The sequence below is a fragment of the Phalacrocorax carbo genome, chromosome 28, assembly GCF_963921805.1.
Source record: "Phalacrocorax carbo chromosome 28, bPhaCar2.1, whole genome shotgun sequence".
NCBI classification, from domain to species: Eukaryota; Metazoa; Chordata; class Aves; order Suliformes; family Phalacrocoracidae; genus Phalacrocorax; species Phalacrocorax carbo.
In genome coordinates, this window is record NC_087540.1 from 2,747,934 (window position 1) to 2,764,359 (window position 16,426).

Sequence of the window (16,426 nt, forward strand, 5' to 3'; positions counted from 1 at the left end):
TTGAGTGCTTGGATTAGACGGTATTTTCAGAGTGAGGGGCTGGCGGGTGTGTATCGTTGCTTTTTCAAGTGCCGGCGTTTCTGTAGTGCTCTCCCATTTGTGTCATGAGCTCAATACCTGGGACAGGGCAACAAGTGCCATCTAAAACAAATGCACCCCCTAAGGTGCTCGGAGCCGGGGTTGCCTTTTCCTTCTGTGCCCGTGCAGCCCTGTAACGCCGCGGGACCCGGCACTGGGAGCTGCCGTCTTTGTGCCTCAGTTTCCCTTGTTATACCATGAGGATAATTGTATTTCGGACAATTATAGGGTGGAGTTAAGAAGCGGCTAAATGCTTTAGTATTGCTTCCCGTATTCTCTTCGGTCAGGCGCTGCTCTGATCTGCTTGAGAGGCAGCGGGCTAGGGGGCCGGCCTCGCTCCTTCCTGCGGAGTGGGGAAGAACCACAGTGATGGCACGTGGCTGGTGAGGGTCGCAGAGGCCCGGCAGCGACGCCTACCCTGGGCAGCTGGATTACGGCACGTGGGCAAAGCTGGAGGAGCGGGCGAGGTGTGACGGCAGAGGGACGGAGATGAGTCACACTCGCTGCAGCACAAGCTGACTGTCTAAAGCCCCTGGTGCAGTGTGCAGGGTCTCTTACTGCACGACAGAGTGTGCCAATTTAATAACATTTTGCCTCCCAACTGGACTTGTTCTTCTTCACGTCCTGTTTTCAGTGGCCAGGTCCTACGGAGCACCCCAGAGGTGGCTGCAGGCCAATGCCAGATGGCACGGTGCTGGTAGCAGCGGGAGAGCTTTCTCATGCCCTTTGAATCAAGACACGTGCTGGTCAGGGCCCACTCTCTTCCCAAATGGCCCCCTTGCAGGACTGCCGGGACAGCCCAGCACTCAGCGTTGTGTGCTGTTTTCACCAGGCTAACTCAGATCTTTGATACTCTGAGTACAATTTGTTTTGGGATTGGGTTTTATCAAGGGATTTACGTGCCAAAATACTTATTGTTAGGTGCCACTTGGGAATTTTAAAAGTGGATGGAGAAGATGCCTCACGCCCACTGAAATCCCATTTAAGAGCCTGAGCCATGCCTTAGATACGCTTCCTGTATCCGTATGCCAAGTCACTGGTGTAAGACTCCCCGTAGTCACACACGAATTTTTAAGCCAATACGCAGCATCCGAAAGTTTGCCACCGGCATGATTTTGGCTGTCACCTTCACTAAAGCAGCCGCCTGCCGTTGTCGCGACACGGCGTGTACCCGCAGTGTGGTCTGACGACATAGAGCTTGTTTTCACCCAGTTGTGTGGTGGAGGGTGCGCCGGGTGCCGGCAGTGCGGGGAGGAGGTGCTGCCGTCGGCGGAACGGTGCCTGCGCCGCAGTCGGGCTGATGCTGCCGGCGTGCTTTGCGTTATTGTTCTGGCTCTGGCGTTCCTTCTGCGGGCACTTCTTGCAGAGATCAAAGGGCAGTGGGTCGCTCCTACTGGTTTCTTCTGATCCTAACAAACTCTTGATCAGTGGTTCCCAACAAACAGCCCTTCCCACTGCCCCAACAGCAGGTTATCGATTTATCCAGGCGGCGTAAAAGGGGCTTTGAAAAAAAGATATAAAAAGCGTTCAACATCATAAATCTCTGCAGCACTTCTAAGTCTGTTCTGGTCCTGGGGGTGTGCGCAGGGCTCCGCTGGAAGGGGCCATCCCTTCCTCACATGAACCACAAAGATGAGGAAATGCAATGGCCAAGCAGCCCTGGGGAGGGCCAAGGAAGGTCTTCAGCCGCCTGGGAGCCCTCCAGGTGATGGCCTGGATCCCCTCGGGCACTGCTGGCCCTTGGCACCGCTCACCCAGCAGAGCTGGGCTCTCATGCTGTGCAAACGAACATCCCTGGCTGCTGTGCCTCGTCGCCTTGGAGCTGCACCAGATAAAGCACCTGCACACACCTCCCAGGGAGAAGGAATTTAGCTCAAGTTGAAATCCTTGGGCTGTTTTGGAAAACACGAGGGGTTTTCCCCTTGCTGAACAAGCCTGCGGGCAGCAGTACGACAGTGACTCGCGTTTGTAAAGGATGTGACCAGTGATTCAGATCTGAAACATCAACAATTTATATGGAAGGAAGGGAGACAGGCGGGAGTCCAGCTCCAATTTCCGTTCCTGAAACAGGCAGTCACACTCCCAGCGGTGGAACTGCCTCCCGGACATTGCTCATGCGGGATTTACTGGGCTGGGGAAGGTGGCTGGGAGAGATGCAGACGGTTCTGACCTCCCCAAGCCACATTTACACCAGTGTGGCACGTGAAGTTGTCTGTACGGCTGTGCACCTCCTCCACCCTGTCCCACCCCAGTCCCCATCCCCACCCCAGCTGCGCCGAGCCCTGATTGTCCTGTGATTTGCATTCGTGGTTACCACAGTAAATATGGCCTTGTGCCCACAGACGCAAGCGGCTCCCAGTGAAATCAGTGCATCTCACATACCGGAATAGTTAATGGAAGAATTTTGTCTTTTATTAGCTGCTAATTAACTCGGTCCATAGTTTAACAACCTTTGTGTAGACTGTATTCTGGGATGATTTGTTTTCCCAGTTTGTATTTTCAGTAGCAGTGGATTTTCTAGTGTGGTTCCAGGTTATATCTAAAGTACCTGATAAACAGCACTGCAGGAAAAAGCAACTTGCGGCCCAGAGCCGTGAGCAGGAAGAAGAACCAGAAACGTGGATTATAATGTCACAAAACTACGGCCATCGATTCTTTAATACCTTCTTGCAATAGCTCTGAAGAGTCCATGTCAGGACGTGATTCTCCTGCTGTGAGCATCGCCGAGCAGCTTTGGTCCTGGTGCTCGGTGCTGTACATTTGGAGGTGCAGCACAGTATTTCCAGCAGCCCCTGCCACGCTCCAGGGCTCCTCTGTGCTACACAAACTGGCTCAAAGTCTCCACCTTTTGCTTTGTAAGGCTGTACTCCGAAAAACTGGTTCCACCAAGGCTCTCTGTGCTACTCTGCTGGCGCAAAGGGCTTTCAGTGTGGGCCCAAGGAGGCTCTGGCAGTGGCAGGGGGATGCGGGAGGGTCTCCATAGAAGTGTGGATCGCGGTGGCGGGTGCAGGAACCCTCCTCCGTGCACCTGCTGGCATAAAGGACTGTGAGCAGGGGCGGCAGTAAGTGCTTCTCCCTGTAAGTGGAGAAGCAGGAGCCCTGGCTTGGTGCAGCAGCCTTTGCAGGGGGGATGTGAGCCGGGGGCTGAGTTCCCGTGCCCCGTTTCACTCGCAGCTGACTATCTTCTCTCTGAGAGAGCAGGGAACAATGGACTTGCGGGGAATTGCTAATATCACGGCTTTGAATTTTGTTACACAGAGCACAAAAATATCATTGTTTTTACAAGAGGAGGGAGGGCATAGGAGGGAGGGAAAGGACCTTGAAAATGCGAGCAAAATGAAAAGAGAACTGCTCGCTGAAGTTATGTTTATGTCTTCCTGCTTGCTGTCCTTAAACATCCTATTTGCTCTGCTCAGCCCTGATGTTGCAGTTTTGCCCCCTGATGATGTGTTGATTCATAATAAACAGTTACCAAAATATCTTCTTGCTGCAAAAAGCAGAACAACAAACACTCTCAGTTTATTTATGTATTTAACACCCCCCCACATAATTTTGCCTCTGGATATCAAGTGTGAAACTGCTGCTTAGGAGATGAATTGAGTTTAATTAGGACATGTGTTCTTCCTTGTCTCTGAAGATAATTATAGCATTATTGTCTGGGACAGGGGTTTGCTTGATGGGAGAATTTACCCCTCTGGAAAGGAGCAGGCCGGGGACTGCCTAAGTCTCCTTTAAGGGCCACGACTCAGCTCTCCTTTCTCCACAAGACTCTCTCAGGGTCTGGTGGCTCAGGTTGGCAGCAAGATCTGAGAGTCGCCTGCTGTAGAGTGACTCGCTCCAGGCTCTGCCCCACTCCCAACAACTTAAAATGTACTGTATGGGGCAGGGAGAGGGTGGGAAAGACAGGAGAGAGGCTCCAGTCCAGAAAAGCACTAAACAGGGATGTAATTCTGAGCGAGTCAGGCTGCGTCCGTGTCCTGATGAAGCACCTCAAATCCTACAGGGGCTTCCAGCAGGGCAGAGCTGGAATCGGAGCCAGAGCTGGAGCTGGAGCTGGAGCTGGAGCTGCAGCCTATCTCTGGCCCATGGCCTGCAGGCGGGGATCTCAAACCTTCACAGAGTTTGAGCCAAGCTCACCTGGAGATCAGGTTGGCTTAGGCTAGACATGGGCAAACAAACCCAGGTCACTGCAAACTTAGGGTCAAGGGCAAGTTTGAAGCTGAGCTAAGACAACAGCAGTAGGAGTTAGTGGAAGGGCCCGGCGTAGACGCAAGATCTGCAGAGACACAGTCCAGAGCTCTGTCCACTCCTGGCGTAGTATTTCCCATGTGAAGGTGAACTCTCCTGAGACGAAGCACCTTTACACCAGCCTAACTTCACAGGACGGTCAAGACTGCCCCATCTCTAAAGCAAATGCAAATGTAGCATCCCCTCTCCCGAGCCTGCAGCAATGCTGATCTGGCGTACGGTGGCCTCCAAGAAACAGAGAAACAGGCCTTTACTTCCCCTGCAGGTTATATTAGTTATAGACAGGTTTGGAAGTTTGGGTTTGGTTTTTATTTGTTTGGTTGTTGTTTTTTTTTCCCTTAAATGAAATGCCTCCTCTATGCATTCCTGCTGCAAAGCCTTGACTTTCCTCCCAGAGGTCCAGTTTTATTTAACATCTTTAATTTAGTGATGTGGAAGGGGGAGGAAACCAGCCTGCTAATGAAATTTGCAGAGAGCTAACAAACTGGCCAGCTCTGCAAACATAGCTCAGGACTGAAAAGACAACACGGGAGGGGGAGGTCAGGAACCAGAGTGGGATATAAGGTGGGCTTTGGCCTGGGAAACTGTGGGCTAATGACCCCAGGGCAGAAAGAGTCTATGGGGAGTGGTGAGATGGTAAACACGGGCCTGGTAAAGTTGGATTTCACCCAGAGCTTCACACCTTGTGCGGGGGCAAACGAGGTAGCAGCATTCACTGGAGCTAAAACATTAGCAGAGAGAGGAGGAGAGAAACCAGCACATCTGCCTGGCTCTGTCAGCCAGCACACAGCCTGGAAAACACGCATCTCGACAGGGTTTTTATGCCCTGACTTACCCCTCTGGGATTGCTCCAGCAAGCCTGCCTCTGCGGAGCGTTTCACCGGAGCAAAGAAGGCCCCGGGCCACACCGATGCTGACTCGGGACACGAGCCAGGTTCCCTCCCTGGTGCTGCGTCCTCCTGCCCACTCCCAGCGGGAGACGGGTCTGCAGCACGGGGAGCTGCGTCTCTGTGGGGCCTCACCACATCCCTCAGGTACGGCTTACACGACCCGGCCGGAGGGCTCTGCTCCTCGCCTGGCCACGGCTGCGTGCTTTTTCCAACGTGAAGAAGAGCTGTCAGGGACACCCGTGGCAGGGTCCCTGAGGGAGACTGCTAGCCAGGCTTGGCTGCCCCCTCGCCACTGCTTTGCTCTCTCCCGCTTTGCTCCATGTCAACAGGACTTATTTGTGATGCTAAGAAAATTCTCAGGGATTTAAGAGCTCATTTCATTTGATCTAGCTTGTTAATTCCCAAGGCAGTCGCTGATTAAAGGCCACGTGTCAGAGATCTGGAAACTCACTTGGAGGTTTCTCAGCAGGACCCTTCGCCTATCGGTGGGGACTGCAGGGTCCCGGCAGCCGTGGCTGCTGCCGCCGCCGCTCACCACGGCCATGCCCTCAGCCGTGTAGGGGGGAGCAGGCGAGGAGGCCAGTAGCAGGGGCAGCTGGGGGTCCTCAGGTCCTGCAGTGCTCGGGAGCACTCTGCTGCCCCTCACAAGGCTCCCCCAGCGACAGATATACTGGGTGGAGCTAAGGGGACGCTCGCCCCTCATGAGGACCAGTATCACTTGTGGCAGCCAGGGCCACTAACCAGCAGAGCCCCAGCTGGTCAGCACGGAGCAGGTAAACCAAGAAAATCCTTTGCTTCCGAGCTGCCTTAAACTCCCTCAGTTACAAAGAAAGGAAAAACTGGAAACAAAAAGGAATTTTTTATTTCACACCTCTCCAAATGTTCTGGTGTTTCCTAAATGAAAAGTTTCTCCAGCATTTTGATACTGAAAAACCAACCACCCCGCACCAATTCAGCAAAACAGGCTTGCAAAGTGTTTCGATGCCACCACACTTGCATTTTGCTCTGAAAAAGTAGCTTTGGTGCAAAAACTTCACTTGGCTCCAGCCTTCTGCAGTTTCAGCATTATGCAGAGGTATCACCTCCCCTTCTCTGTACGCTATTATCATCACATCCTCCACACAACAGCAACTTGCGCTTTGTATTCCAGCACTGGGTACGGAAAACAGCAAGGGACATTATTCCATCTGTATTCTCTTGTTATTCCCGCTCCTTGAACAGATTGAAGCTGTGGCCAAAAGAAGAAATTACAAGGCTCTTCCCATTTTGCAGGGAGCCTAGCAATTGCCCAATAAATCTCCATCTGCAGAAGTATTAGTCACCCGTGCCAAGGAAAGGAGCAAGGGTTTGAATGACTCGAGACTCTCCCATTTTGCCTCTGTGAGCGCAGGAACAATACAAGCCGAGCCACAAAAAGCCGTGGCTCAGCGGAGTGATAAAGGAACCAGCCTCGCAGAGAGTCTTCCCACCTCCTACCAAGGGCCCTGCTGTTTCCTTTTCAGCTCAGTGATTTTTCCATGAGAAAATGCCCTGGGAAACTGAGTCTTCAGTGTGGGGGGACTTTTGTTCATGATGCCCTAAACCAGAGTCATGATACGCCTTTCCTTCCAGACAGGAAAACAAAATCCTCCTAAGACGTCAGAGGAAGGCCCCTGGGAGCTGCTTCTCTTCCCCCTACCCATCCAGTAGGTTACATGGCCTCCAGAAGGCAAATTAATAACCCCATATATACTATGGGCTAAAATTATCTTGAGGATGGTCTGTGCATCCACTGGCATGGCAGAAAGCTCTGATAGAAAAGACAGCGCAAAACCCAGCCGCTGAAAACTGATGCAAGTCCAATTTTAGCTACAGTGTGTACTTGAAAAGAAAAAAAAAAAAAGAAATCCAGGGAGGACAGTCAGTCTGGGGATATGTGTTTTTAAACAAGGATTGAGTACATTTTTAACATGCACTTTAGCTTAAGCAGAGTTATAAATGCGACGTAGGAACTGCTGCGTAAAGTTCTCTGGCTCGTCTCCCGCGGCCCAGGGTGGGTTCAGAGCTCTGCGTGAACCGAATCCCCAGTCCCCCGCGCGTTGCCCAAGTGCACTCGCTCCATACCCGCGCAGAAGTTCGTGAGCACCATCCTTACAGGTGCCTGGGAAGGACGCCGATTGCTGCGGGCTCAGCAGTGGCGAGCCCGCGTTACGCCCAGGACCCGAAGCTCTTTGCAGCACAGAGGATACAGGGGGTGTCTGAGCCTGGGGCGTGTGGGGTGCCGGCCTCCCCACCAGGACTCGGCCTCCAGGCCACCGGCCCGGGAGCTGTTCTTGACAATCTCTAGTCAACAGCAGGGATGCCGGGCAGGAGGCAGCTCCCTCAGCAGCGCCTGCCATGCCGAGGAAGGATGCTCCAGGTCCGGCATCTTCCCTTCACCCCCTTCTGGGCCTCCACAGGACCCGCAGCAGCAACTGAGCTCGCTGGGGAGAGCGGAGGGCTCTCGCGAGCATTGGCAGCGCTTGGCTCAGAGCTGCGGTACTAACGCAAGGGCTCCTGCTCTCCCGAGTCCTTCACTCCCTGCTGCACTGGGAGCAGGTGCTCTGGAAATCACAAGCTGGGGATTTTGCTTGAACAACCCAGTTTTGCCTCATTTTTGAGGAATGATTTGCTTTGCCTGCATGAAAGCAGTGGGATTCCAAGCCGGAGGAGGAGGCTGAGGTGAGACAGTGTGAGATACAAGGTCCAAATGCAACTGGGAAAAAAAAAGACCAAACCAAAACCCAGCATTGTGCCCCTTCTCTCCCATTTATCTGCTCTGGTTTAAAAAGCTCTTATTGTTTACCACAACGCTGATCAAAAGGGAGCCAGCCACCTTCCATGACGTCAGCTCTGTCCGGGCCTTTGCAAAGAAGGGTGGCACCGTGATCCTCCAAGACTTCAGGATGCGAAGCTAGGGAAGTGCAAGGGAAGCAAGGGAAATAATGACTATGCAGGGGGCAGGGATGCGTCTCCAGGACTTTGTGCCAGGCTTGGCCCAAACCTTCAGTGCATGCATGTGCCAGTAAGCAAAACTGCGTGCCAAGGAGGCTGCAAAAGGCCCTACGCAGGAGAGGGGTTCACGTTGGCAGGGTTGATGCAACATCACACGTTGTAGGAGTCTCTTAATCCACCACTTAATCCAGTACCAGGAGCACAACCTTTTACAATATGGTTAGGAAACTGAGCTGCCTCATACGGTTAGAGCCCGCTGCCTAAATAAACCAAACACCTTGTTTCGTTAGGTACCTCTCCCGCCTCCAGCAACAGCATCAACCCTGCCTTGGAGCTCTGCTGCCTGACGAGGACCGCGGCATCGCAGGGCGCTGATCCCACAGGGAGGAGAGGAGCAAGATGTGTCAGCTTCCTGGATGCGAGGACGAAGGTGATGGACTGGAAACGGTGCCAGTACCCACCCCTTCCAAAACAATGCCTGACGCTCCCGAGTTAGCAAGGAAATGCTCCCAAACGATGTGGCGTGGGAACTCTGCCCCACGGCCTGACCCCATTGTTTCCACGCGAGAGCCCCGAGCGGCTCCACAGTGCACGTACCATCAATCCTTCAGCACCGCAGGGAGGTTTTTGGATGGACAGGCGCCCAGGCTCCCAGTGACCTTGCTTCAGGGAATTAAGCCAGAGAAATGAGTGTGAATTCAAGTACTTTCCATCCGCAGCAGCTCTGCGGAGCTCTCAGGGAGCTGGAGCTTCAGTCTTATTTCATTATGGGAAAGCAAGAGATAAGGGAAAGACTTGCTCATTGGTGGCGGATGTTCACAGAAGCCAGGCATCCAGTCTGCTGATGTCTGGTTTGACTCTTAACCTGTGCTGCTTTTCACAGTTTCTGTACCTAAAATAAAAGGAAACTCAGAAGAAAATTCCTCTTGCCGGGGCAGAGCCTGCGTTTCTCCCCTGGATGCCTGCACCCGGGCAGGAGGCCGCAGCGGGGATTACAGCTCTCACCCCGCTGGTCTCCACCTTCCACAGAGCCAGGGTCCGGGAAGCAGAGCGAGCACGCTCTGGTCTAGCCCGCATCCCTAGGAGGATGCCAACCACCCTCCTCTGCTCCCAGGTCCGCTCCACAGTTACGGTTCTCTTGTTTCTTTTCAAATCCAACAGGCTTTATTGCTGCTAGAATTATTTTGATTATTTAAAAAAAAAAATCACAACACTTTTCCAGTTCACAACATGGGAGCCAAAACAGGGGCGTGGAGATGTGTTTGTTTCTTAAGGTAAATAGAAATTAATAAAGAAGATTAAGAATGTAGTTATACTCCAGGGGTATGAAAGGGATATTAGGAATCACTTAACAGACAAGAGGTTCGGTCAGAATGGGTTATTTAATAGGACTCAAAATATACAGACAACTGAGCAGAGCAAAGGGCTTCTAGCGCCCATCAGCTTGACCTTCCAGAGATGCACACAAAAGTCTGGGCCAGGATCATTAGGGGACTCGTATCGTGCGTTTTGACAAGTCAGCTAAGAGCTCGGCTTTCCCACAGGCCGGCAGAGCTGCAAAGACTCAGGGCTTCTGCGGTGACGTTTTTGCCAGGCTCTCCGGCAGGTTCCAATTCCAATTACGCAGCCGTGTCCCGTTCGGAGCTGTGCTTGTGAGAAGGCGGTGAGGGTGCTGCAGTTTGGGGCACGTCCTGGTTCATCAGGGCAGATGCCAGCTCCAGCATTCGCTGCCCAGATGCTTCTCGTGCCTGTTAGGGTTCCTGGCAGGGACTGGGGAAGCTACGGCAGCAGCGCAGTGCAGGAACGTCCAGTTCTGCTCCGAAGCTGTACGGTCAGCTCGTGGAAGCTCCGGATGGGCAAGACAGCGATTTCTCCAGCATTCACCGTCTGCTGCTTGACCTTGGTGTAACTTGAGAGCTCTCAGTGCTTCGGCCGCGGAACCCCGAAGCTGTAACTTCCTCGAGGAAGCTGCCAAGCAAAGTTAAGATTAGCAGAGACAAGGGCCAACCCATGCAGACAGAAAGTGCCCACATGGCCTGGCGTCAAGCCTTTGAACAAAACCAGCAAGTGCTCTACAACCTCAGAGCTATGGGAACACCTGCTTTCTGCCCTGCTGTCACCAGGAGGGGGACAGAGTCGCTCCCTCATACCTGGTGATGGTGGCAAAGAGGAGAAGACCTGCCCACACCAGCACGTTATCCCACAGAACCCCCACCCGGAACAGGGATCCCGGTCCCAGCGGTGATGCTCCGTCCCCTCACCAGGCCCGCATTAAACCCAGCGGCTCCCTCCCCAGGGAGGCAGCAGCAAGGAAGCGGCAAGGACTGAGGGTCCCTGAAGGAGCACACAACAAAGAGACCCTCGCCTCCTCCCATGGGAAAGCAGCACCCTGAGGGCTGGCGTCGGGGCTAACCGTTCCCCTCCGCAGGCGAGGGACAGCGGCAGGGTGGACGCATCACCCTCTGACTGACCTACTCCTCCAGCTGCCTGTGAGGGGAAACATCCTCGGACCGGGACAGCTAAAGTTAGGAGACACTAATCCAGGAGGAAATAAGTGATCGGCAGCCTCGGAGAACGCTCCCGTTTTCCAGCAACGGATCCTCCCACCAGCCAGGATGAGTTCGGTGAGGGAGGGCAACGTGCAGAGCTATGGGACCGCAATGGCCTGCCCTGGGCACCAAACCCTGGAGCACCCAGCGTGGATCACCAGGTCACCACCTTCACTTATCACGGCCATTCATCCTTAAACGTGCCGTCCTGCCCGGGCGGTCTCCTGTCTCTCCCTGTGCCACGAGCGGTAAGGCTTCCAGAACGAGGGCGGCAGCTCCTGGCAGGCTCAGCTCAGCATGGACCGCGCTGGCAGCCCCACGCGCCTTGCAGTAACAAAGCCAGGAAGGCCAGCATTCAGGTTTGTTTTTCTGCTCACTCTCAGTCTTCCTGTGTGGATGATAAGGCAGGAAGAGGCAGGGTGGAAACCTCCTGCTGAGGCATCCTTGACACTTCACAGCCAGGGCTTTCTGGAAAGCAGCCCCTTGAGCAGCCTGGGTCACTGCTTCTGCCTCACGCCCCAGCGCTCAGCCTCGTCCCGGGGATCACATCCACAGCCAGACCCTCCCTCCCACTTCCAGCCTCTCTAAACCACACTCAGACCTAAATAATGAGCCACACGGAAACCTCTGGGCACTAACCATTTGTTCAGATGCATCTCAAGGAAGTTTTAACTCAGTAAAATGCTTGTGTACGTACTCAGATTCATCCCCGTCTCCTCTGTATGATTTCCCAAGGAAATTTAAGGCAGTTTGGGGGCTGGACCCCAAGGAACTGGTCAATTTGAGACTTATGTGCAAGTTTGCACTATAGTCAAGTGAACGGCTCAGCCGCATGCCAGAGCAACGGCTCCACACAAAAACCAACAGGCAACACATTCAGAGACACAGCTGAGAAGGTGAACTGCTTCTCAGGGAGAAAAATTATTGTCAGGCGGAGATCAGCTGCCGGGGGCTGCTGTTGGCCAACTGCAGAGGGAAAAAAAGTCGAAGCAGGCAGCGAGCATGCAGCGGTTAACAGCAGTGTCGGGGAGTCCGGAGGGCTGGGCTCTGTGTCTTGCTCTTGTTCAGATCCTGAGATCCTGAAATCGGAATTTGCAAGCCTGTTCAGTCCTAGCCCAAACCTGTTTCCACTTAAGCCCTGTTATGTCTTTAAGAGCGGAGTTAGGCTAAGCATTTGACAGTTTGGAAAGTCCCATTCTGGACTGCTGTGGTGCGTCTTAAAAGCCTTGTATGGACATGGCTGAAGTCACGACCACTGGGGTGGGAACTTGTGTTTGTCAGCAAAGAATGCCTGCTGCATGCAGGACGGGATTGCATGGTGCTGGGTTAGGTGGCAAGAGAGACGATTTCTACCTTGATGAGCCTGCAAAATGAATTTCACCCATTCTGTCACCAGGCAGTCTTCAAAGGCCAATTTTATCCCTTAGACACGCCATGGCGTTTCAGTTTCCAGGCTTACACCTGTCATGAGCACAGATTCGTTTCTTATCTGGGCGGATGGGTATGCGCAGCAAGCGAGGAGCAGGTACACACACAGAGCGGCGCGTGCTGGAGCTGCACCCAGGTCGCGCCTGCACTCCGGCAGCCTCAGCCCCGCTTCGCACAGCACAGCGCAGCTTAATCCAGCAAAGCACGCCAGAGCAAGGAAGGCTAAACCTTGGAAACAGAGTTGTTTAAATACATCTAAAAGTGGGTTAAGGCTTGAGACTAATTCAATCCTTTCAAGAGGGAAAAAAAAAACCTTCAAAAGAATAATGCTTTACAGCTCCTTGCATTGGTTTTGTTTGATTATAGGCTTTTACACGCCTTCGAACAGCACTCCTGCCTGCAAAAGCCAAACGGGAGCACGGCCTACAGAGGTGAGCGCTAGACTAGGACCGAAGCCTGGAGCTAGTCCCAGTTTCACCAGCAAGCGACAGCTCACGCCTGCCTTTCAACCGCTGCTCCCCACCTCCGCCTTTCGCGCGACTGGCCGTGTCTGGAGCGTGCAGCGAGCCGCCCGTCTCCTCCTGCGTGCCCGTCTCCGCGCGCCGCTGCAACACAGACGCCAGCGCGAGGCACCTGCGAGCGAACCTTCCAACAACATCCCCCCACATCGGCACGAGGGGTCTCTGAAGCCAAAGCGGCCGCAACAACTGCCCACAGCACGAAGCTCTGGCCCACTGGCATTGCTTCATGGCAGCGCCTTACGCCCGCCGGTCTGTGCAGTCTGGGAGGCGGCTGAACACTCTGCAAAACCACAGCAACGCTCCCACGTAAGATCTAATGAGGGTATGTTACCAGGAGGATGGTTACTCTGGCAATGCAATAAAGCGCTACCAGTTTCTAGGTTGACTCATTCCTTCAATATGCTGATCAAGTTATCCGAACATTAATGCTTTAAAAAAATAGAAGGTAAAGAAATAAAAATCGGGATATACCATGAATCCTGCAGAAATGTGATTCCCCCAGAACAGGTCTAAAATACGTGTACCTGCCAAGGCTGTGAATCATGAGGGTTTAAAAAAATAATAATAAAGAAAAAAATCTCGCGCAAATGCCTGCACCCGTTTGCAGATCTCGGCACCGCACCGTCTCGAAATATGCACCCTGGGAGGGCAGCAGCCGGGCTTGTAAGAGGTGCACAGGAACGCTGCCTGCACTACGGCCGTTCAGCTCCGCGATTACGGCTAGAGAGCTGTCCCTCCTCCAGTTTTATTTTTAGGCATTAGAGTCAGGCAGACTTAGTTCTTAACAGAGAATGACTTGCTTTTATTTTTAAAGGGGACTCCTGTTTACTTGCTAGCTGGAGAGAAAGTCTGTGCGTGGAGGGGGAGAGGCGGTGAGACACTGTCACCTAATACTTCAGGAAGGTCTTAGAAGTGGGCAGCACGACCACCTCCGAGCACCTCCCCATCTGGACTGCGGCTGAAGTACGAGCCAAACTCCCACCCATGGCGGAGGGGTGAGCCGGAGCGCAGTAAAACTGCACCGTGCTGCGGCTGTTGTCGCTTCCCAGGACCCTGAGGACCCTGCGAGAGACAGAGCAAGCACCTAGCGCGGTGGTCACAGCTACCCCAGCTCTGGCTGGGAAAGCCTCCGAGCAGAGCGCAAATATCGAGCCACAAGGAGAATCTGAACTGATCTCTCCGCTCTACTCCTACACCCTCCTTCCCTCCATAGAAAGGAGGGCCCGCGGCCGGTCCAAGCACTCCTCCCAGAGGCACAGGTATCCGGCGGCCGGGCTCCGCCAGCTAAGCCCGCCACAGCCGCCCTCGGCACAGCCAGGCTATTGCTGCAACTGGGTAAGTGGGTCAGGCTAGATATCCCCTTGGATTAGTCACAGCAGGTCTGTGCTTAACCTGGGCTCTGGGTGAGGCAGCTCCACGCGCCAGATGCTCCTCCTGGTCTTGGTCTTCCGTTTTTAGCCAATTATTGATCATTTTTTAACCCTGTCCCCTCCAAACCCAGCAGAATTTTCTTGAAATCCATTTGCCTGTGCAGGAAGAGAAGGGAGCCGCTTGCCCGTGGGACTGGTGGTAAAACTGTTTGCCAACAGCAAGGAATCCGCTCCCTCACGTCGAATTTTCTTTAGGAAGCGGGGGAAGCCAGAGCGCTCCTTTCCAGCTGTCAGCCCAGAGAAGGGGAGCAGTTAGGAGGCACTGCGGCCACGTTAGGCTCTCCCACTTCTTCAGTTCAAAGTCCAGTAATCGTGTTCTTGGCTCTCCTCTCCCTGCCCTACTGCCACAGCAAAGCCACCGACTTTAAGAGCTCTTTGCATTCTGCATTGTGGTGTGAGCCCGTGACCCTCCGCAAATGCTAACTTAAAGAGCGGAGAGCAACTGCATGCCCCAAGGTTTAACTGCAGCACAGTTCTGCCCAAATTCACCTGGTTCCTGCAGGTAATTACAGATGTTGCTACGGTCAGTGTTAAGGAACGGCACAAAGTCAAGGAAGAGCTCTCGCTTTCACCATAAATATAATTTAAATACGCATTGCAAGTGTGTTTTTTAAAGAACCTGTGATTAATAATCTCCAGCCTTCCAGCCCTTCCATTAGAGCTCGTTATGCTGCAGGGAAAAAACCAGACGGGAGCTCTACACTCAGGCCTTCCTTTATCAAGTGGTTCGACCCGTGGCCAGGGGCAGTGGCGTAGCCGCGGGCTGAGCCCCCGGCACGAGTCCGCTGTAGAGCTGCATTAAGCGGGCAGATGCGGCGTTTCAGTTCTCACACGGCGGGCACAGCTCTGCAGCGAGCTGTTGCCTCGGCTCGTCATGCGGGAAAACGCGTCCGGGAAGGCTTTTTTACCTTTCTGACAATCAAGTCATAATAGAAGTATTTTTAGTAGGGCTGCCAAAATTTCTAATGTAACAGAGGCAGCCAATCTGGTTTGATTAGAAAAACACTGAAAATTCCTTGACAACAACAGATTATTTTTTTTTCCACCCTGCTGGCATTTCTCAAAGGATCTCAAAGCCCTACCGCATGCATATACAACCCTCCTAGACTTAACAGCGCGAGGGCTGCCTGTTAAGGGGAACAGAGGGAAAAAAAAAGAATTAAGTAATCTGAGATGGGACAGATTTAAGGCCTCATCCGCAGCAAAACTGAGCGTGCACCGTCAAAGAGGTTTTCTGATCTTTAGATTTCCGCATTTCTCTGGCTCTCATCGCTTGGCTTTTCGACACCTCCGCTGCTTTAATGCATTTATTTCTCACAGCTCTTGGCTGCAGCCAGGAACAGAAGACCCAAGCCGCGCTCCCAACCCTATCACGGCCTGACCTGCCCATGGGTAACAGCAGGAAAGAGGCCAAGGAATAGGTGCACTACATGGATTTATCTGGTGGAGGCAGAGGAGGGAAGACAAGAAAGAAAATTTTTCTCATACCTTGTAAAACCACTAGGATTTTTTCAAAGAGGGGAATAAACTGCAACAGTACAGCCTGTTAGCTTCTGTAGCCTGATTTATTTACAAGGAGGCCCTCAGACTACCTGCCTCATTCTGGGACATGAGCATTCTTACTAGCTGCCTGCCCCTATTTTCCATCTATATGGATATAAATCCATGAAAGATCAACAGGGCCAGATTCTCCTCGGCACGACTGTGTAGCGTAAGGAAGCTTCAAACTTCCTTGCCCACCTTGAGACCCTCTTTGTGAACACCAAGATGTATTTTTCATCCCTAGGCCGAGTATTTCTCGCGCCCACATTCTAAAGCATCTACTTACAGTATAGTCGCTGGACTATGCAGATGGTCTCTTAAACAGCTAAGCTTCCCGCGAACATACAGCTCTACCAACATAACCAGCTCCAAAGGCTTGTTTGTCTCCTGCATTGTAAAAAAGCAGAATGGATATCCCTTAAGCCATCCCCCACCCTGTAAATACAGATGTTGATCACAATTTAAGTTGGACTGGTAAGAACAATGAAAGCGCAGGATTAGTGTGCTTCCGTGGGCTGCTCAGCGCATTAATATAAAAATCTCCTTGTTTAATGTGACATATCAGCTCTAATCCAGCACAAATAAGCAACAGTTGATCAAAGGAAGGCCAGTGGCTTACTGGACGAGTTAGGACACAATAAAATCTAGGTTTCCTCACGTCAGACACCTCGGTGTCTTTGCTGAAATATCTGATCCTCATGCACTCTGCTAGAATCGCGGTTAACGCTCAGTGGACAAGAAGCTTCTTCACTTCTCAGGAGTCCTGA

At 52.8% G+C, this 16,426-nt stretch overlaps 1 protein-coding gene and 1 long non-coding RNA gene across 3 annotated transcripts in view; one reads left to right on the forward strand and one right to left on the reverse strand.

The window, feature by feature from the left end:
• Positions 1-15,737, forward strand: part of LOC135318200 (uncharacterized) — an 81,704-nt gene extending 65,967 nt beyond the window's left edge. The window contains exon 4 of the long non-coding RNA XR_010376546.1: positions 12,533-15,737. This is a non-coding gene — a long non-coding RNA (uncharacterized LOC135318200). The remainder of the gene's footprint in view (positions 1-12,532) is intronic.
• VPS45 (vacuolar protein sorting 45 homolog) overlaps positions 9,553-16,426 on the reverse strand; it is a 29,101-nt gene continuing 22,227 nt past the window's right edge. The window contains exon 15 of one of the 2 annotated variants that reach the window (XM_064475219.1): positions 9,553-10,157. In XM_064475219.1, coding sequence (XP_064331289.1) covers positions 10,070-10,157 — 88 coding nt within the window. In that variant the 3' untranslated portion in view covers positions 9,553-10,069. The other variant, XM_064475217.1, reaches the window with a different exon arrangement.